This window comes from Drosophila arizonae, chromosome 2 (genome assembly GCF_054131065.1).
Source record: "Drosophila arizonae isolate 15081-1271.41 chromosome 2, UAZ_ARI_1.0, whole genome shotgun sequence".
NCBI classification, from domain to species: Eukaryota; Metazoa; Arthropoda; class Insecta; order Diptera; family Drosophilidae; genus Drosophila; species Drosophila arizonae.
Genome location: NC_142922.1, coordinates 3,753,466 through 3,772,856, shown reverse-complemented (window position 1 = coordinate 3,772,856; position 19,391 = coordinate 3,753,466). Strand labels below are relative to the sequence as shown.

General features: G+C 42.2%; 7 protein-coding genes across 10 annotated transcripts in view; 2 read left to right on the top strand and 5 right to left on the bottom strand.

Annotated features, from left to right (window-relative positions):
- The window catches only part of RYa-R (RYamide receptor), an 86,976-nt gene that overhangs the window by 5,695 nt on the left and 61,890 nt on the right, over positions 1-19,391 (top strand). The window lies entirely within an intron of this gene.
- LOC108612240 (uncharacterized) lies at positions 4,915-6,416 on the top strand. Its single transcript, XM_018005154.2, has 2 exons — positions 4,915-5,089; positions 5,155-6,416. Exons 1-2 carry the CDS (start codon positions 5,056-5,058, stop codon positions 5,805-5,807), a joined length of 687 nt encoding a protein of 228 aa, XP_017860643.1. The 5' UTR covers positions 4,915-5,055; the 3' UTR covers positions 5,808-6,416.
- LOC108621106 (pancreatic lipase-related protein 2-like) lies at positions 7,124-8,865 on the bottom strand. Its single transcript, XM_089469325.1, has 3 exons — positions 8,712-8,865; positions 8,377-8,659; positions 7,124-8,322 (listed from the first exon to the last, which is right to left on the bottom strand). Exons 1-3 carry the CDS (start codon positions 8,749-8,751, stop codon positions 7,203-7,205), a joined length of 1,443 nt encoding a protein of 480 aa, XP_089325451.1. The 5' UTR covers positions 8,752-8,865; the 3' UTR covers positions 7,124-7,202.
- Positions 9,537-10,771, bottom strand: LOC108621117 (pancreatic lipase-related protein 2). Its single transcript, XM_018018263.2, has 2 exons — positions 10,636-10,771; positions 9,537-10,559 (listed from the first exon to the last, which is right to left on the bottom strand). Exons 1-2 carry the CDS (start codon positions 10,676-10,678, stop codon positions 9,589-9,591), a joined length of 1,014 nt encoding a protein of 337 aa, XP_017873752.1. The 5' UTR covers positions 10,679-10,771; the 3' UTR covers positions 9,537-9,588.
- Positions 12,253-13,652, bottom strand: LOC108621119 (phospholipase A1-like). Its single transcript, XM_018018265.2, has 2 exons — positions 13,336-13,652; positions 12,253-13,275 (listed from the first exon to the last, which is right to left on the bottom strand). The coding sequence occupies exons 1-2, from the start codon at positions 13,373-13,375 to the stop codon at positions 12,296-12,298; spliced, it is 1,020 nt and encodes a 339-aa protein (XP_017873754.2). The 5' UTR covers positions 13,376-13,652; the 3' UTR covers positions 12,253-12,295.
- On the bottom strand, positions 13,786-15,196 carry LOC108621112 (phospholipase A1-like). Its single transcript, XM_018018261.2, has 2 exons — positions 14,881-15,196; positions 13,786-14,818 (listed from the first exon to the last, which is right to left on the bottom strand). The coding sequence occupies exons 1-2, from the start codon at positions 14,924-14,926 to the stop codon at positions 13,839-13,841; spliced, it is 1,026 nt and encodes a 341-aa protein (XP_017873750.1). The 5' UTR covers positions 14,927-15,196; the 3' UTR covers positions 13,786-13,838.
- LOC108621113 (pancreatic triacylglycerol lipase-like) lies at positions 15,344-16,573 on the bottom strand. Its single transcript, XM_018018262.2, has 2 exons — positions 16,429-16,573; positions 15,344-16,366 (listed from the first exon to the last, which is right to left on the bottom strand). Exons 1-2 carry the CDS (start codon positions 16,472-16,474, stop codon positions 15,390-15,392), a joined length of 1,023 nt encoding a protein of 340 aa, XP_017873751.1. The 5' UTR covers positions 16,475-16,573; the 3' UTR covers positions 15,344-15,389.

Genomic DNA, 19,391 nt, shown 5'->3' with positions numbered 1-19,391 from the left:
TGAATTAGTTTTAGTGCTTAAAACTAAAGTCTAAATTAACAAAGATATGAATCCTGCCCTATTTATAGTCAGTGCGCTTAGCAGATTCTGAAAGATGTAATTGCTTAACAGATGCTGCCTATGCGGCTCATATATATACATATATACTCTTTTATTCCTATCTTATGTTACACACGTTCGCAATTCTTAAAACTGTCACCAAATCCATGTTTTAGGATATTATTTATCATTTCTGTGTTCGTGCATGTCTCAAGGTTAAATTACGCTTGAGCATTATTTATGAAGCTTGAATTACATCCTAGAAAAACATGCTCATGTAAGAGGTGTATGTAGTATTTTTTTCGACTTGGCGTAGAGTAACGGTAACTAGGATAACTTGGCGCCTTTTTCTCTCTAGCCTTTGCTTCATCTATATTTTAAGAAAATTTGAAAAGATTGAAGCTCATCGTCTAGCCGAAACGGTCATGTGCAGACGTGTTTCATTAGAATTGCACTCAAAATCTGTCCAGACTTTTAAATTGACAATGCTGTGAGTATTTTCTCTGAGTATTTTACCTTGCTTGATTTTAGTTATTTTGTTATTTTTGATATTTTAGTATTCTATTTTTTCAAAGCACTCAACAGCAACACCTGAGCTAGAAGAGAGACAGCAACAAATTGAATTTGTTTACTCACAGACTCAACACACAAATTCACACAAAGAACTTTAGCATACAGTTGGCAAGCTGTGATAATAAAGCATCTTGAATGTTTATAAAATTCAATCTTGGTGCCAGATAGAAAGAGAGAGAGAGAGAGAGATAGAGAGCAAAGCTGCTCAAGCATCTACCTGAGAGTCAGGGCCTTTGTGTTTAGTTTTTGCTTTGCATATTTTGTACAGCTTTAAGAAGAGAAAAAACTAATCCCGACAACAATCTGGCAAAATGCAACCAGCGTGCTTTTGATATGTTCAGCTGCAGCAGATATAAGAAAGAAACCCGAACTCCGAAATGAGACAAGTTTCGAGCAGCCATATTAAAAATTCCTTCGACAAAGTTTACTCTTTACTTTGCTCCTTATTGCGGCTTTGTTTGGCCAAAAGTTTTGTCTCTGCACTCACTGATTGCCATCTCTCTATCTCTATCTCTGTCTCTGTCGATTACACTTTGTATATTCAACATTTTTCGTGGTCATACTTGGGGCAATATACCGAAATGAATGTGATTAGATGCAAAAATGATGTGTCAAAGGGAAGGAGAAAAACCCACATCGACAGGTAAATTCTAGGGCCAACATGGCGTATGTGGAATATCCCATTATGTGTGTCACTTGTGTTTGCCTCGAGCTAAACATATTCATTCAATGTATGCTGAGCTAATACAAGCGTCCCTTTGTGTTTATATTGTATCTGTCGATTGTCGAACCAAAGTTTCTAAGCCAACAGAGACCAACATAATTTAATCTAATTGTTTGTGTGACTTATGGCTATGTCTCTATGATTGCCGAAGTTTGACTACGCTTGAATATAAATTGAAATTGTGGACTTTCTTTGTCTGCTAAGCCAGACAAATGTCTTGAAAAACTGCTTCGAAATGGCTGGCATTAGTTGTGAAAAAAGCCCTGCAGCTGTCTAGTTTGATAAATATATCTTGAGATATGAGGAAATATTTTCCGAATTGATGTGAGACAGCTGCTGTCTCTGAATTTGCTTACGCATGTGGCCTGCTCAGAGCTCCATTTCGGCCTTCACTTAAAAGCCGCTTTGCCTATAAAACAGACATTTCGGCATTTTTGCCAATGCATCATAAATATTTACATAGCCCTAGCTGAAGTGCACTGAGGCATGCAGCACGATGATGGCCTGCGGCTCGGCTGCCTCCTGCTGATCTGTACACTTGACTGGCTAAACTGGATTTGGGATGACTTCACTATATAATAAAATGTAATCATAAATTAATTCAAATGAAATTTGTAATTTTATGCGCATTGTGTTTTATGCCTGGCAGGACCTTTTGTCAGACTGCTCAGTAGTTGGGCATATTTGCTTTTTATTTTTATTTACTTTGTTGTTGTTGCTTAGTTTCCATTGAGCTTCAACCAAGCTGAACTCATGGGTAAACCACACGCACACACACACTCGCTCAGTGCCTTTACAGATTTTATTGGGTGCTTGCCTATTGAACGGGCTCAACGACCCTAAAGGCTGTCCAAGCGTTCACAAACACAAACAAATCCCGATACTTTGTTTCAGCCGCTGTAACCTTTGCGTATTACCCAGGGCTTTGCCATAACGAAGCATTTAAGTGACGGCTGCCAATCCGATGTGCTGCAAATGTCCTTTAGCTTTCTGTTCAAGCACCTTGCGACGTTGCCAGGCTTTATCACCAGGGAGCACAGAACAATGGCCAGTTGACACATTTGTGTAACTTGCGGCACTTGCAGACGACCCCCATTAGCTCAGCTTCAAGGCGAATGTCGAACAAATCTCAAAACACTCAAAATGGTCAAACAGTTTTCTATTTTCTTTTCGATTCTTTTTTCATCTTTTATTTTTAAATCAACACAAACTACATTAATATTTATTAGCAGGTTTCAGTTTCATCTACGTGGAAGACTGTATAATGTATGCTATATAAAATATGTAGTCGAGATGGTCTTTGATTGGGGCATGCTCTGTGTGTGTGAATGTCTGATGTATATATGCATCGATTTTAGACTTACTTTGACGTTTGCTATAAGACGCTCAGACTTTGATTTCATATGCAATTTATTCGAATCACTTAAATAATAAATAAACTTTAGCTCCTTTAGCTGACTTTGTGAAAGCCTATTAGTATAATTTAGGCAATAATTTTTTATTGATTTTTGTTATGCTTATTCACTGCTGTTATGTCCTCGCTGACAAATGGGATACGGCCTATATATGTGATTATTAGCTGCTTGCCAAATCGGGGCTGCATTTTCTAAAGCAGATCTTGAAACTCCAAGTAAAATTATTTTAGCCTTCTCTCTATGGTTGAGAACGTTTTGACCAGGAATGAGTATTCTGAAGTCGATGACGCCCCATTTCAAAGCTCTAATGTGTTTTGATAAAGTTCAGGCAGTTAAATGCATGAATGAATATTTGTATGTGTATAAAGTATTCAACTTCTTGTCACTCAAATGCCACAGAGCGAAACAGAAGCCTCTCAGCTCTGCAACGATTATGATAAATGATTTTTACACACATATAATTATGTGGATGTTGGTGTCACCGCAAAGGCCTTAAAGGGGCCCTGAGCACATCCGTCTGCCACTCGTGTGATTTCGCGTAATGTTGAATAATGAGCTCTGAAGCGTTGAACCGTATATTCTACGGCCCGTTGCAGTGTCAATGCCCAGCACTCCGTTTGGGCCGTTAAGCTGTCTGACCTTTTCACATGATGTGTGTGTGTTCTCTTCTTCTTCAACTTCCTTTTTTTGTTTTTATACCCTGAACCCATTTTCAATGGGAAATCAGGGTATAATGGTTTTGTTGAAATGTATGTAACAGGGAGAAGGAGGCGTGGCAGACCCCACAAAGTATATATATTCTTGATCAGGGTGACGAGCTGAATTGATTTGGCCCTGTCCGTCTGTCTGTCCGTCTGTCCGTCTGTCCGTCCGTCCGTCTGTCCGTCTGTCCGTATGTATGAACGCGTCGATTTCAGAAGATATAAGAGCTAGAGACTTCAAATTTCTTTTAAAATGTCCGTAATTACAGCGCGCATATCAAGTTTATCATTAAAAATCGATAACTCATCCCGATCTTTTTTATCGATAAAAAACTTATCGAAAACCAGTTATAAAATTATATCTTCTACACCTTTATTGCTAGAGTCTCCAAATTTTTAATGTATGCTTATATGCAATTTATACAATTTCGGTTTTTGTTAAAATTTACCCCCCACCCTTAAATTCACCCCCTCACCCTCACTTTTGTAAAAAGCGTATTTCAAATACTAGAGACTTGTGCTTTGGCAATTACATGCATATTCATGTTATAATCATAATCTGAAAGTTTCATGAAGATCGTACGTCCATAACAAGTTATTAAACAATTAAGTTCTCATAGTAAGCGCACACTGTAGCCCATGCGTGTTTATGCGTGGGTGCTTGTGTGTGTATGCGTTTGTGTGAGTATGCGTGTGTGTTTGTGTATGTGTGTCTGTATGCGTGTGTGTGTATGTGTGCCTGTGTGTGCGTACGTGCCTGTCTGTGTGTGTGTGTGCGTGTTTCTTGTGTAAGCTAAAAGTCGCGAAAAATTATTGAAATATCTATTGCTCCAAAGGTTCAGGGGATTTCGTAGTCGAGCAGTCTCGACTAGAGCTTTCTTACTTGTTTTTTTTTAATTTTTGGTGACTCAAATGCTCGGCGGTGCCGTTAGGCAAGTTAATATTGTGCCCTGCATTATTGATGGTCCGCCTAAGGGCCAATGTAAACCAATATGAATGTGAGACATTCTCAGCCAAGGACCTCGTCGCAGTTTGAGTGAAGGTGAAAATAAAAAAGCTGCAAAGAAATATGCAAATCACTCAACACAAATTTCTGACATTCCAGACAATTTGAACCTCGCCTGAATTGCCACTCAAATGAATTTTACAGCAAAAAGACCAAAGTCATCATGCGAGTGCGAACCATTCATAACAGAATCACCTTTTCACCTTTCACCTTTGCGCTATAAAATCTGTTCAAAATATTTCACAACTTGCGGACTTGCAAGTGTTTTAGAAGCCAAGTATTTTTCACCTGGGAGTTTGACTTTAAATATGCATTTTTTTCAGCCCGTCAACAAATTTCTGTGTGGTACTTCACCTCATGAATTGTTGTTGAGAATTTTTTATTATGTCATTTCCGGGTCGATGCACAGCTTTAAGTGGGTCTGTTTACTTTTGAGATGTCTGGACATATGTTGAACTTTGAGTGGTACAAATATAATATTTAAGTATTTTGTTATCAACAGAAAACAAGACGCGGGAACATGAAAATTCATTAGTTTAATAGCTTTTGAAAATATAAAAACAGCTCTCAAGCTGAGACGTAGTTCAGTTCGTGAAAATGTGGACCATGCCAGATTGGATAAATTACTCTGGTGAGGCTGAATTGTTGATGGCTTTTGCTAACGAAATGTCTGATACTGTATTTATCATGGAATAGCACTTCATATATGGCTCATACTCTACTCTGTGTGCCCAATATCCACGAATACGCGAAGTAAGTGCCTCGAAGGAACTGTTAAGTCTCAAGCCGAAGACTGTTCCATATATTGGCAATGCCTAAATGGGGAAACTGTGCTACAAAGTTGTCCCACGCAAAGCTACTTTGATCCAGCGTGGGAGGTGTGCGTCATCGATGTGAGTGGAAGATGTGTGGCAGCAGTTGCGCAATGTGCGGAGGGTCAGATTGAAGTGATTCCTGGAAATAGTTGCGGTTTCTTTCGATGCGTAAATGGCAGCTTAGAGGAGGAAAAATGTCAATTGGGCAGCTACTTCAATGCAAGTTTGAAACTCTGCGAGATCGATGAGAATGGAATTTGTGATTCTAAACAGTGCAGCGAAGGTTCTTTACAAGCGGATCCTAAGGACTGTTCAGGATATCTCATGTGTGTCGATGGAAATCTAATAGAAAAGAAGTGTGCAAAAGTCAGTTTCTTCAATGCTGATTTGAAGATCTGCGAGATCGATGAGAATGGCATCTGCGACCCCAATAACGACAAGTGTACCGAAGGGTCTTTGGAAGCGGATCCTAAGGACTGTTCAGGCTATCTCATATGTGTCGATGGGAATCAATGCTGCCTTAAAGATATGTGAAATCGATGAGAATGGGGTCTGTATTCGTAGTCTTGAAAGATGTTCTGAGAATGAGCTTGTCGCGATCCCCGAAAATAGGTGTGGATATCTCAGGTGTACATACGGAAACCTAATACAGTTCGATTGCTCCAATGGAAGGTATTACAATGCAAGCTTAGAAGCCTGTGTAATTGATGAGAATGGACTCTGTGCTGGACTTAAGAAATGTGAAAATAGTGAGACAAGAATCGATCCCGACGACTGTGCTGGTTACTTGCAATGCATCGATGGCAAAATGGTTAAAGGCTCTGCTCATATGGCAGCTACTACCACACAGCTTTGCACAGCTGCGTAGTAGACGACGAAGGAGTTTGTGTCCCCTTATAGGATCATTGCTAGGTGAACGGGAAGCTGACCCTGAGGACTTTGATCCTATCTGGAGTGCATCGATGGCGACTTCATGCCACAGAGATGTGAAAGTGGGAGCTATTTCAATGCGGACATCAAATCCTGCAATGTGGACGTGCTAAATGGCCGCGCTGCCTAGATTGAACTATACCCTGTACCCTTAAACTATGAAAACTATTTAATAAATAATGAATTGACTAAGTCGATTATTTATATACGTACACACAGTTGTCCCTTGATAGCGCTAATAGAAACTTGTGGTATCATATGCTACTCAGCGTTAGGGGCAAAGTTTTAGCTGGCTTTGCACTTTGAACAGCTGCGACTTTTTTGGGTTAATGGTATAAAAGAATTAAAACATTTGTTCCTAATTGAATGGCTTTAATGAACTGTTAGCATATATAAATCTAACTTTTTTCTGGCTGACATTCTTTTATTTTCGGCGCATTAGCGAGGGCAGATTGATGTGTCTGAGTGCTAATTAGGAATAATAAGATTCGAGTTTCATTTTCATATAGCAGGAAAGAAGAAGATAGAGAGAAAGAGAGAAATACGTGACGAATAACATGTCCCTGGGTTACAGATTAAATCTCTTTACTCTTAATTAAGGTTATTCCCGCTGTGCTTGCAATAGGAGACATCAAAGTGTTTTCGATTACAGCGAGAGCTCCGTAATTAATGCCGGACACAATTTTTCGATTACACCAGGTAAGAGAGAGAGAGAGAGAGGGAAAGAGAGCAAAGTTTAGGTGAGACAGAGAAAGTATCTTAGATATTGAACTAAAAGCGGACGCAATATGAAATATATATTTTCTCTCAAGGGCTCGATATCCGACAGACCCTTTGAAGCCCACTCACAGCATGGAATAAGCTCTGGCTGTGGGCGTGGCATCCTAAGCGCACATCAAAGGGCATCAGCTGCAATTAAATTTGGTTTGATTTCATGCTCGCTTTATTGATGAATTTAGAAGACCTTGCCTCTGCCCATTCCTGGGTGGATTAGTCCTCTTACTTGTTAATTGTCGCATTGACGAATATTAAATTCAGGATATAAATGTTCGTCTTACGTCCGTTGTCTTTGTCTCCTTCGGGAGCAGGTGTCGGTGTCGCTACGATTCCCGGAGGGGTAGCGGCACTGGAGCTGTCGTTTGTCACCTCGCTGGGCGTAGTTGTTGTTGTCACCTCGCTGGGCGTAGTTATTGTTGTCTCCTCGCTGGGCGTAGCTGTTGTTGTCTCCTCGCTGGCCGTAGTTGTTGTTGTCTCCTCGCTGGGCGTAGTTGTTGTTGTCTTCTCGCTGGCCGTAGTTGTTGTTGTCCCCTCGCTGGCCGTAGTTGTTGTTCTTGTCCCCTCGCTGGCCGTAGTTGTTGTTGTCGTGGGCTGCTGTGTTGTGGTTGTGTCATCAATATTGACGTCTCCCAATCCATATGGCGATTGCCAGTTAACAGGCACATAGAAGTCGCCCACGGCAGTAAGTTCATTTTCGCTATCACCCATCTTAACGGTGCTGTAGGTGCTGCCGCAATCCTTGTTTTGGGCCTGCTCATAGGACGAGCACTTGATGGTTGGGAAGTTATTCAAGCGCAGTGATTCGACGTAGTACGTCACGGCGCGTGTATGGGCACAGGTGCCGGTTAAATCGATTCCACAGCCTGGCTGGTATCTACCGCCATTCGGATAGAATGCAGCGCGTCCGATGGGCTTGCTGAAGCCCACTGTGATACCACTCGTCTGAATGGTCTCCACGTAAAAGGCATCTTTGCTGGACAAACGCTTCTCTGGCTTCTCGTAGCTGTACAGGGGCGAGGCGGGGTCGAGGCCCACCACCTTTCGCACGATGCCAGTGGACACCTGCTTGGCGGTGAAGCCGGCCACATGAGCACCCAGGCTGAAGCCCACCACTTCGAGTGTTTCCAAAGACATGCCGTACTCGATGACTAAAAAGTCCACCAGGAGAGCAATTCTCGCACCCGCTCCTGGCGCCGCTGCCACGGAGGAGGCATACTCCAGCGAGCGACCACGTGACCAGTCCACAGCAATCATATTGTAGTCGCCGGACAGGAACCAGGCATCGCGCACGCCCTTGTTGACACCGTCCTGGTAATTGGAGTTCCAGCCGTGTATGGTAAATCTATCAATAAAACGGAACTATAAAAGCGAACTGAGTCACGGAGCTAAAACTTACCTAGTCGGATTGGTGGCATCAAAATTGGATGCATCAATGGATGCCTTGGTGGCCTGGATGAGCTGTCCCTCCGTCGGATTACGTTGCGTGTACAGGTAGAAGTCAACAGTGTTCAGTGACAAACGCTGAGCGATCTCGATAGTATTGAGGGTTTCATATGCCTCCACTAGACCTTCAGCCTCCTCCATGCTCATCCACTTGGAGTCAGCGCCCACCTGTGGTACGTACCAGCCATTCTCACCATGAATGCGCGTCGTTTGCTCCTCAAGGGGCAGCGCACTGACTAAAGTCGTGAATTGTGAGTTGAAGTTTAATCGCACGTGCAAAGTACTCACCAGCTAGCACGCAAACAGTTAGGAAAACAATCAAACTCATGTCTAACGTCTATTGACACATCACGCGTCTTTATATAGACTTTTTTGACCAATGCGGCCGGCTACTGTAAATTAAATATCAACCGAATAACAATGGATTGAAAAGCAGATTAGATTTCTAGTCATAATCATTCAGCAAATGTTCTATATGGCAAAAGCAATGTACAACATTCTGCATTTACACTGAAACATACATATATGCATGATTCTTTCCATTTATTGATTAATAAAGATAATAAAGAAAAAGCAATTCCTTACTGTGCAGACGCATATCTTTGAGTACAATTCTTACGTGAGTTAACACTCACTCAACTCAAAGCTTTTGGTTGAGTTGAATGTTTGAGTTGAGTGAAAGCTTTGATAATGACTACGTAAATTATAATAGTAGCAACTAGAGAATACCCTATATGTAAAGAAGTGTTATGGTTACTGATTGAATGTAATATCATTAAAGACAAACTGATCCAATCTTTGGTTAATGCCAAACCATCCCCACTTTTGTGCTCATTCCCCAAATGAAATGAGCACATTGGATTTCTGCATTCATTCATTCTGTCCGTCAGTCCATCCATCCCATTTTGATTATGAGCGCTATAGGCAACTAGGGATGGGAAATTTTCTGATAAGATTTTCCGATTTTCCGATGGTGAATCGGGGTTTCCAGGTATTTTGGAAACAATTTTATTTTAACCCGAGGTGAAGAAGATATTACGGATATATTTACGTCCATTAAGGTTGTGACGTATCGTTTAAGATATTATGTTCTATATTTATGCTTTGTGGTCATTATGTTCTATGGTTTTTATTGATGAGGATCTGACTTTTTACATAAGTTAGTCTAGTTGCCATATCCATAAGGATACTCGCTGCGGACGGGCACGTAGTATTCGCCGGCAACCATGTAGGCATTAGTGACGGCTCCCATTTTGACGGTGCTGTAGGTGCTGCCGCAGCTCTTGGAGACGGCCTCCTGGTAGTCACCGCACTTCATGGTAGGGAAGTTGTCTTGGGCGACGGACTCTGCGTAATAGATTACGGAGCGGCTGTGGGAGCAGGAACCGGTCAAATCGACACCGCATCCAGGCTGGGACTTGCCACCGTTGGGGTAGAAAGCGCCCTTGCCAATGGGCTTGAGGAAGCCGAGCATGCCGCCGTCGGTCTGAATGGACTCCACATAGTAAGCATCGTTGGAGTTGAGGCGTTTGTTGGGTGAGTCGTAGCTGTACAGGGGCAAGGCAGGGTCCAGACCAATGATGGTGTGCACCTGACCGTTCTTGATGTTCTTGCCAGCGAATCCGGACACATGAGCGCCCAGGCTGTGACCAATGATCATGGTGTTGTCCAGGGACAGACCGAAGTTGGTGCGCAAGAAGTTGATCAGGTCGGCAACCTTCTCACCGACACCGGGCACGGCCAAGACGGAGGAGGCGTAGTCAATGGAACGGGCACGGCCCCAGTCAACGGTAATCATGTTCATGTCGCCGTGGGTGAACCAGGCGTCGCGCACACCGTAGTTGACATATTCATCGGCGCTGGAGGACCAACCGTGGATGGTGAAACGGGTAGGGTTGTTGGGGTTGAAGTTCGAGGCGGAGATGCTAGCCTTGTTGGCCTTGATTTCCTGGCCCGAGTTCTGGTTGGACTTGGTGTACAGGTAGAAGGTGACGGGGTTCAGCAAGGAGCGCTCACGCTCAGCATGGGCTTCCAGATAGGCTTCGGCCTTATCCTTGTCCACCCACTCGAAGGTGCCATCGGCTTGGGGCACATACCAGCCGTTCTCACCATTAATCTTGTGCTCAACGGCGCTGGCTGTCGAATAGAAAGAATTCGGTTTAAGCTTGGTAATTAAAATAGAACAGATCAGAACAGAGCTTCAGAGTCTTACCCGCAACAACGCAGAATGCGAGAGCCAAAAACAGTTTCATCATGCTACGCAGAAGACAATTTCAACTGATGTTCGGACCTGCCCCAGGCTGTAGCTTTATATAGACGCATCTTATCAAATCACGCGTATGCTCTGCAGACCCACTTGAGATTTGGCCAATTGATAGTCAACCACACCAGAGCTTGCGCGGCTCCTATTATTAATAATATTTAATATTTAAAAACTTTAACGTCGACTGATCAGTGAATTTTGCTGTTATCAATGTTTATACCCTTGAGCAATTGGAAAGGGCAGTGTAGTTGTTAAAGAAAATGTAGTCTCAGAATGGAAGGTATCAAAAGCGGTACTGAATAAATTCACATATTTCATGTGAATCGATAACTGTCGATATCCAGGACTAAGTCAAATAAAAAACCCATTTAATGTGAGCCAAGAGATGATACCATCTTCTTGAAGAATGTTCTCTTGAAGCTCGAATTTATAAATTATTACAAGTATATATATTTTTATCTTATGACTATTTAAAGCTAATTATAGGGAATATCCTAGTCTCTCACTCACAATATCATATTTTTAGTGTGATTTTTGTTCTGATATTGAAAGAACTTTTCGATATTAAAAGTATAGTAATATTTTTCAATATTATTACAAGTATATATATTTTTATCTTATGACTATTTAAAGCTAATTACACGGTATATCCTAGTCTCTCACTCACAATATCATATTTTTAGTGTGATCTTTGTTCTGACACATGTATGGTGTAAATGTCACCTATAAAGCTCTACTTACCAACTACGCCCATGTGCACTGATAGGTAGCGAAAATATTTTATAGATAGCTGCATATTGTTAAGATTGATTTATTTGGCCAGCTCAACAATTGTGCTACAGGGGGCCATGTGCCTGAGACCTTAACCACATGGGCATTAGTAGCGGTGCTCTTGCAATGGCAAACTAAGCTCTCTCCACTGCAGCTACCTCAGTGTGCAAGCTCGCAGCAGTGCTGAGGACTTAAGCCCACAATTATGCACCCACAACGGCACACAATGCCGTTTACGGTAAATGTTTTGCGAAATGTGCTCATTTTGATTACCGAGCTGCATCTCGTCGAGCACAGAACATGTCTATGCCTACGCTCCTACACTTGTCCTCCTCCTACTAGAGCTTTGTGTGGCCTCTTGCCCATTGGCTAATCGTCAATCGTGCAGAGGACCATGCGAGCGGCTAATAGTCGCTCCACGCTGGACATCTTCTCGGATTTATCGGCTTGCTGTGCATGTCGGGTAATGTTTCATTTCGCATTAGTCCCAACGAGAAACAGGTTGCTTTTATCACAGATTTGCAATCAAAAATGTCATCGTGATGAATTTCAAATCAATTCGTTCACCTGCCAGCTCGAGCACCGTAAACAACTTGTCTTCCTTTGTATTTATAGAACTAGCAAACAGAAAAACAAAGCAATCTCCATTTTCGCCCTCCCCGCTCGTGACGCTCCCATTAATCTCTGACGTGTGCTTGTCCACTCGATTCGTACCGTACGGACCCCAAGTGTTCGCTTAGAGCATTGTATCTTGATGGAGATAGGGCAAGGAGTACCTACACTATCGTAAGGCAATTGTTTGTTTTTAGACTTTATTCAGATCGACAGATAGCGGAACTTATTCAATTTTGCCAAAAGGCTCTTTGCTGTTAACAGGCACATAGAAGTTACCGCCCAACATGTAGGCATTGTAATCGGCGCCCATGCGAATGCTACTGTAGGTGCTGGCGCACTCTTTTCTGACCGCTGCCTCGTAGTCACCACACTTGATGGAGCCAAAGTTATCCTGAGTGACGGCCTCAGCATAGTAGGTCACGGAGCGGCCGTGGGAGCAGGATCCAGTGGCGTCTACACCACAGCCGGGTTGCTCCTTGCCACCATTGGGGTAGAAGGCGCCCTTGCCAATGGGCTTGAGGAAGCCCAGCTTGCCGCCGTTGGTCTGAATGGACTCTACGTAGAAGGCATCCTCTGAGCTGAGGCGTTTGTTGGGCTTGTCGTAGCTGAACAGGGGCAGAGCAGGGTCTAGGCCAATAATTGTGTGAATGCGACCCTCGCCAACTGTCTTGCCGGCATATCCTGAAACATGGGCACCCAAGCTGTGGCCAATTACCGTCAGGCGCTCCAGAGACATGCCATGGTGCTCGTGCAGGTAGTTGATCATTTGACCCACTTTGGTGCCGGCGCCGGGTACAGCAACGACCGAGGAGGCGTAGTCAACGGAGCGAGCACGGGCCCAGTCAACAATAATAATGTTGTAATCACCTCGGGATAGCCAGGCCTTGGTAATTTCTTTGTTCATGTGGTCCGAGTGACGACCAGTCCAGCCGTGGATAACAAAGCGTGTGGCATGATCCTTGTTAAAATGCGAGTCGCGAATGGATGCTTCCTTGTCGCTAATGAGTTGGCCCTCGTGGGGGTTCGATCTGGTGTAAAGGTAGAAGGACACGGCATTTGTGTTTACACGTTCCTCCATCTGCTCCGCGTCAGCCAACAGATGCTCGGCCTCGTCCAGATCCATCCACTCGAAGGTACCATCGATTTGTGGTACATACCAACCATTCTCGCCATGAATTCGCTCCTGAATGGGCAGGGCGCTGACTGAAAAAGAGTGTTAGGGACCTATGAAATTTCATCTAACGGGAAAAAATTGTTTCTGACCTGTGACAAGGAGTGCTGCTAGTACGAGAAATACTTTCATTCCGGTAACTCAAGTAGATTTGCCATATCTTTAGAATTTCTATGTCTTTTATAGTCTAAAACGCGAATAATTGTCAACTTGCGATAAGCTGTTAAGCACCTGCCTATATTTAATCACTAAACTCGTATGTTTTTGATGAGAAATCCAATTTGCCATTTCCCTTTTAATAACTCTGACAATATAGTCATTTATCGATGATAACATGTTCTTTGGTTATATTCTATTTTATGAAGCGATAGCTTTAGCTATTATTTGATAGAATAGCAATTCTAGTCAATATATAGCGTACTCCATCGATCAAATTTAGATTGTTTGTAGAAATGTATTGCTTTCGGAAACCTATAAAAATCTTAACCTATATAAAAGCAATAATCAAACCATGATACAATTACCAGTTCAAAGACATCAACTACGATTTGCTTGTGAGGGCGACACGTTTATTGTGCTTATTATAATTAGTCACTTAATGGACGTTGCCGAAGGGAGCATTGCTGTTGACGGGAACATAGAAGTCACCCGATACCATGTAGGCATTGCTATCAGCACCCATGCGAACGCTGCTGTAGGTACTGCCGCACTTCTTATCGACGGCTGCCTCGTAGTCACCACACTTGATGGAGCCAAAGTTATCCTGAGTGACGGCCTCAGCATAGTAGGTCACGGAGCGGCCGTGGGAGCAGGAGCCGGTGACGTCTACACCGCAACCGGGTTGCTTCTTGCCACCGTTGGGGTAGAAGGCGCCTTTGCCAATGGGCTTGAGGAAGCCCAGCTTGCCGCCGTTGGTCTGAATGGACTCGACGTAGTAGGCATCGTCGTAGGAGAGACGCTTGTTGGGCTTGTTGTAACTGAACAAGGGCAGAGCAGGGTCTAGGCCAATAATGGTGTGAATGCGACCCTCGCCGACGGTCTTGCCGGCATATCCAGCAACATGGGCACCCAGGCTGTGACCAATCACGTAAAGGCTGTCTAGGGACAAATCGTGGTTTTCATTCAAAAACTTGATCAGGTTTCCAACCTTGGCACCAGCACCGGGAACCGCCACCACGGAGGAGGCGTAGTCCACGGAGCGAGCACGGGACCAGTCGACAATGATGACATTGTAGTCACCGCGGGACAGCCAGGCCTTGGTGATTTCTGTATTCATGGAGTCCTTGTAGCTCTGGGTCCAGCCGTGAATGACAATGCGTGTGGGATGATCCTTGTTGAAATGTGAGCTCTCAATGGATGAGCTCTTGGTCGTTATTTCTTCACCCTTGGTTGGATTCGAATGGGTGTACAGATAGAAGGAGACAGCATTGGTACTGATGCGACCCTCCATCGCCTCGCCCTTTGCCAACAGATCTTCAGCATCGTCCAAGTCAATCCATTCAAAGGAGCCATCCAACTGGGGTATGTACCAGCCGTTTTCGCCGTTAACGCGATCGTCAACGGGCACAGCACTCACTGCAACCGAAAAGAGCTAATCAGAAACTGTAAATACCTGCATATATAATAAATTAAACAACCTGTGGATAGGAGAGCTACTAGTCCAATTATACAAGCTGCTTTCATCTTGGAATCAGAAGTATGAATAATATGCCATTGACAGTTTCTGTTTATTTATAGTCAACTTGGTAGAGCGATCCATCCTTCTAAGTTGGTTTAAAAGCACTTGAAACTTGATTAAAATTGGCTAGATAAAGTTAAGTACGTTGATTAAAAAACACACTTCTGCAAGAGACTCTCTAACTGATAATGAATGATTACCAATTGAGGCATACATCGATGTCGGATGATTTATATATTGCGTGGGAAGCGCCAGATCCATGAGCAATTACTAAATTGATAGACGTATCGCTTGCCATATATTGTACGGCTTAGTATGGATTAGAAACTCAATGTGTATTTTCGAGTTATATGATTAGCGTCGTAAACCCAAAGATTAGCTACTTACACAAAAAATACTTCCTTAAGCAAAACGGAATTCGATTGGTTTCGATAATATTTTTTGATTGCGTCACATTATTATTCTTATTTAGTTGATATTGCCGTGGGGAGCATAGCTGTTCACCGGCACATAAAAGACACCCTCGACCTTGTCGGCATTGCTTTCATCCCCCATTCGAATGGTGCTGTAGGTGTTGCCACACATCTTATTGATGGCTACCATATAGCTATCGCACTTCATGGCTCCAAAGTTGTTCTTGGTGACAGCCTCAGCATAGTAAGTCACGGAGCGGCTGTGGGAGCAGATACCCTGAAAATCCGAGCCGCAGCCCGGCTGGCTTAAGCCACCATTGGGGTAGAAGGCGCCCTTGCCAATGGGCTCGAGGAAGCCCAGATTGCCGCCGTTGGTATGAATGGATTCCACGTAGTAGGCATCGTCGGAGGAGAGACGCTTGTTGGGCTTGTTGTAACTGAACAAGGGCCGAGCAGGGTCTAGGCCAATAATGGTACGAATAAGACCCTTGCCAACGGTTTTGCCGGCATATCCAGCAATGTGGGCACCCAGACTGTGACCAATCACGTAAAGGCTGTCCAAGGCCAAACCATGGCTTTGATTCAAAAACTTGATCATGTTTCCAACCTTGGCTCCAGCACCGGGAACAGCGTACGAGGAGGATAAGTAGCCGTTGAACCGAGCACGGGACCAGTCGACAATGATGACATTGTAGTTACCGCGGGACAGCCAGGCCTTGGTGATTTCTGTATTCATGGAGTCCTTGTAGCTCTGGGTCCAGCCGTGAATGACAATGCGTGTGGGATGATCCTTGTTAAAATGTGAGCTGGCAATGGATGAGTTCTTGGTCGTTATTTTTTGGCCCTTGGTGGGATTGGAGTGGGTGTACAGATAGAAGGAGACAGGATTGGGGAGGCGATCCTCCATCGCCTCGCCCTTTGCCCACAGATCTTCAGCATCGTCCAGGTCAATCCATTCAAAGGAGCCATCCTCCTGGGGTACGTACCAGCCGTTTTCGCCGTTAGCGCGATCGTCGACGGGCACAGCACTCACTGCAACCGAAAAGAGCTAATCAGAAACCATAAATACCTGCATATATAATAAATTAAACAACCTGTGGATAGGAGAGCTACTAGTCCAATTATACAAGCTGCTTTCATCTTGGGATCGGAAGTATGAATAATATGTCATAGGCAGTTTCTGCTTATTTATAGTCAAATTGGTTGACCTATCTTTGCCTGAATATTCATATTGTCAGAAGATTTATTTAATTTAAACTTAGTTGAAATCGTTTGCACGACTTAGATAACGTTTCTTTAATGTACGTTCATATAACAAATATACCTTTAAAAACTAATTTAAGGCCGTTAATGCCACTAGTGTGGACATTGGCACTGTCTGGGTGTCTAAACGTGGCGTTGTATCCACGACTTCTACGGCATTAACTACATTTGCTGTATTATCAGCAGCCTTTGGAGGTTTCGCGTCCCATTTTCCTATTTTATTTTATCATATAAATTATTATAACGAAAATTATTATTTGTTCTTTTTTTTTTTATGTAGTATTGTCAGGTAAATCTATTAAGTTCACAAAGTGTTTCTATTTTATTTTTTTTGTTTCATTGTTTTCACCCTTTATTTATTTTGCATATGTTATTAGTCTTTTTTTTTTTTTTTTTGTTTTTTTTTTAATAAAAAATTTTTGTTTTTTTTTATAATTGTATTTTTTTTTATTTTCAGAAGTAAAATATTACAATTTATAATATTTCTTAATATAAAAATTTTGTTATTATTATTTTTAGTTTTTTTTATAACTTAACTTGACTTAAAAACTAGAACTTAAATTAAACTTCTTTCTAGTATGTATGTAATATAATATTAATAATGTGTGGGTAAATGGAACCTGAACATCTTTTTATGAAGTTAGAATGCAGCTTCACTATTCTACTTGCTGCTAATTCTACCTTTGCTTTCAAATGTAACTCCGTGGAGTAATACCACGGTAGGGTATGAATTATTTTTAGTATTTTATTTTGTAAAATTTTAATTTCATTTATATGTACATTTGCAATATCAGCCCATACCGGAGCCCCATAAAATATTGTGGACTGAAATATTGACCTGAAAAAGTACATTTTATTTTCTAAGCTTAAGCGAGAATTTCTATTTATAAATGGATATAAGGTACGGATTTGTGTATACGATTTCTTAATGACATGTTGGACGTGGTCAGCAAAGTTTAATTTTGTATCTAAAATTATTTTATATTATTATCCCAATTTACGTCTAATTGGTTGAGGCTAATGCTATTGGTTGGAATATAAATATTTTCCCTCTTCCTTGTTTTGTCTGTATTTACTAGAATTTTCCAGCAAGGTTTCCAGACGACAGAATTGCGGTATCATCTGCAAAAATTATTAGAATTTATAATATTTCTTAATATACAATTTTTATATAAATATATTTTTGCTTATTATATTTCGGGCGCTCTTCCTGCCGTAGGTCCAGCTTCTCTGCACACGCTTCTTTCACTCATTGAGACCAGCTTGGTGCGCTGGGCGTGGCCACTTGATACTCGATTAAAATTGTGTGGGAAGCGCCAGATCCAAGAGCAATTACTAAATTGATAGACCTATCGCTTGCCATATAGTGTACGGCTTAGTATGGGTTAGAAATGCAATATGTATTTTCGAGTCATATGATTAGCGTCGTGAACCCAAAGATTAGCTAATTACACAAAAAATACTTCCTAAAAGGAATCAGTTGATTAGTTTATTTCTGTAAGACCGGTCCAGTCGTTTCAGGTAGGATTAATCTCGTTGGGCTATAGGCACTGAAGGTAAAATTCGACAGGAACTTTGGTCATTGAACGGTACGTTTTCAATTCTTTTCGTCGAAGCCAACGTTCTGCCGCATGTTTATCCATCCAAAATAAGCTGCCATCGATTTTGGGTATGTACCAGCCATTCTCTCCATTCACATTTTCAGAATCAGGAATATAGCTGACCGAAGCTGTGTGTGAATTGATAGCATTTGTTAAAGAGTTGGCGGAATTCCATGTACGTGGAACAGAAAGCTAAGAGCTTCATATTGTGGGTGAGGTATTTCGACTGATAAGAAGTTTCGGCTAGCTATGGTCTATGTCTGTGGCTTGAAGAAAAATCAAAATTTTGTTTGCTGAGTGTAAATGAGTAATGTAAGCAATGAATGGTTGACCCAGCAAAAGCCTATTAACTGTGACTGAATTTGTTTAGAGACTTCTGCCCCAGCCACCTGCTGCCCCCTTCTTTACTGCTCACTTTTGGTGTTTACCTCTCTGAGTTGTACTCGTATTATTGCTAATGATTTTTCCATGGCTGATTATCCTGTTTATGCTAATTGGGCTCTGCCTGAGCAGATGAATTAAATGACTTGCAAAAATAGTACACAAAATCCAATATTATAATAACATACACACATGTTGCATACCATTAGGAGGCACCTATGGTCCCCTTGAAAAATGAGGAGCAATGGGCATACAATTAGAAGTCATTTAGTGACTCACAAGTATAATTAATAGTTATCACTGATCATAAATCTTTATCAGTGGAGGTCTACATCAATGTCGTATGATTTATGCACTGCGTGGGAAACGACAAGTTCATATATTGTATGCTTCTAATGGAATTGTTTGAATTACGAAGTTGATAGCAACACCGGTTACCGTATAAGTATATATGTATATACCACACTATAGTATGGATTATAGCCTCAAGGTGTATCGTTCAGTTATATGATTAGCGTCGTTAACCCAACTAGATTACCTAGGAGAAGCCGGCCTTGCCAATGGGCTTGAGGAAGCCCAGTTTGCCACCGTGGGTGTGAATGGACTCGACGTAGTAGACGGCTGTTCTGGAGCCAGCCGTGGATAATAAATCTTTAGTAGTTAATGGATGAGAAATCACTTGATTAGCCAAACGAAGCTCTCAATTTGTTCATGTTGAATTGACCTTGTTGGGTTTTTGTCATCGAAATTGGATTTTTTAATAGACCACCCGCAAGGCTGTGATTTTGGTGCCTTTGGTGGGGCTTAGCTTG

Bases quoted from the DNA above. Each gene is read 5' to 3' on its own strand.
- LOC108621117 (XM_018018263.2), bottom strand. From the start codon at position 10,678: ATGATGAAACTGTTTTTGGCTCTCGCATTCTGCGTTGTTGCGG. The intron at 10,560-10,635 runs GTAAGACTCTGA...TCTATTCGACAG, and splicing joins CGCATTCTGCGTTGTTGCGG to CCAGCGCCGTTGAGCACAAG.
- LOC108612240 (XM_018005154.2), top strand. From the start codon at position 5,056: ATGTGGACCATGCCAGATTGGATAAATTACTCTG. The intron at 5,090-5,154 runs GTGAGGCTGAAT...ATCATGGAATAG, and splicing joins AGATTGGATAAATTACTCTG to CACTTCATATATGGCTCATA.
- LOC108621106 (XM_089469325.1), bottom strand. From the start codon at position 8,751: ATGAGTTTGATTGTTTTCCTAACTGTTTGCGTGCTAGCTG. The intron at 8,660-8,711 runs GTGAGTACTTTG...TCACGACTTTAG, and splicing joins AACTGTTTGCGTGCTAGCTG to TCAGTGCGCTGCCCCTTGAG. The intron at 8,323-8,376 runs GTAAGTTTTAGC...TTTTATTGATAG, and splicing joins GATGCCACCAATCCGACTAG to ATTTACCATACACGGCTGGA.
- LOC108621119 (XM_018018265.2), bottom strand. From the start codon at position 13,375: ATGAAAGTATTTCTCGTACTAGCAGCACTCCTTGTCACAG. The intron at 13,276-13,335 runs GTCAGAAACAAT...ACTCTTTTTCAG, and splicing joins AGCAGCACTCCTTGTCACAG to TCAGCGCCCTGCCCATTCAG.
- LOC108621113 (XM_018018262.2), bottom strand. From the start codon at position 16,474: ATGAAAGCAGCTTGTATAATTGGACTAGTAGCTCTCCTATCCACAG. The intron at 16,367-16,428 runs GTTGTTTAATTT...TTTCGGTTGCAG, and splicing joins AGTAGCTCTCCTATCCACAG to TGAGTGCTGTGCCCGTCGAC.
- LOC108621112 (XM_018018261.2), bottom strand. From the start codon at position 14,926: ATGAAAGCAGCTTGTATAATTGGACTAGTAGCTCTCCTATCCACAG. The intron at 14,819-14,880 runs GTTGTTTAATTT...TTTCGGTTGCAG, and splicing joins AGTAGCTCTCCTATCCACAG to TGAGTGCTGTGCCCGTTGAC.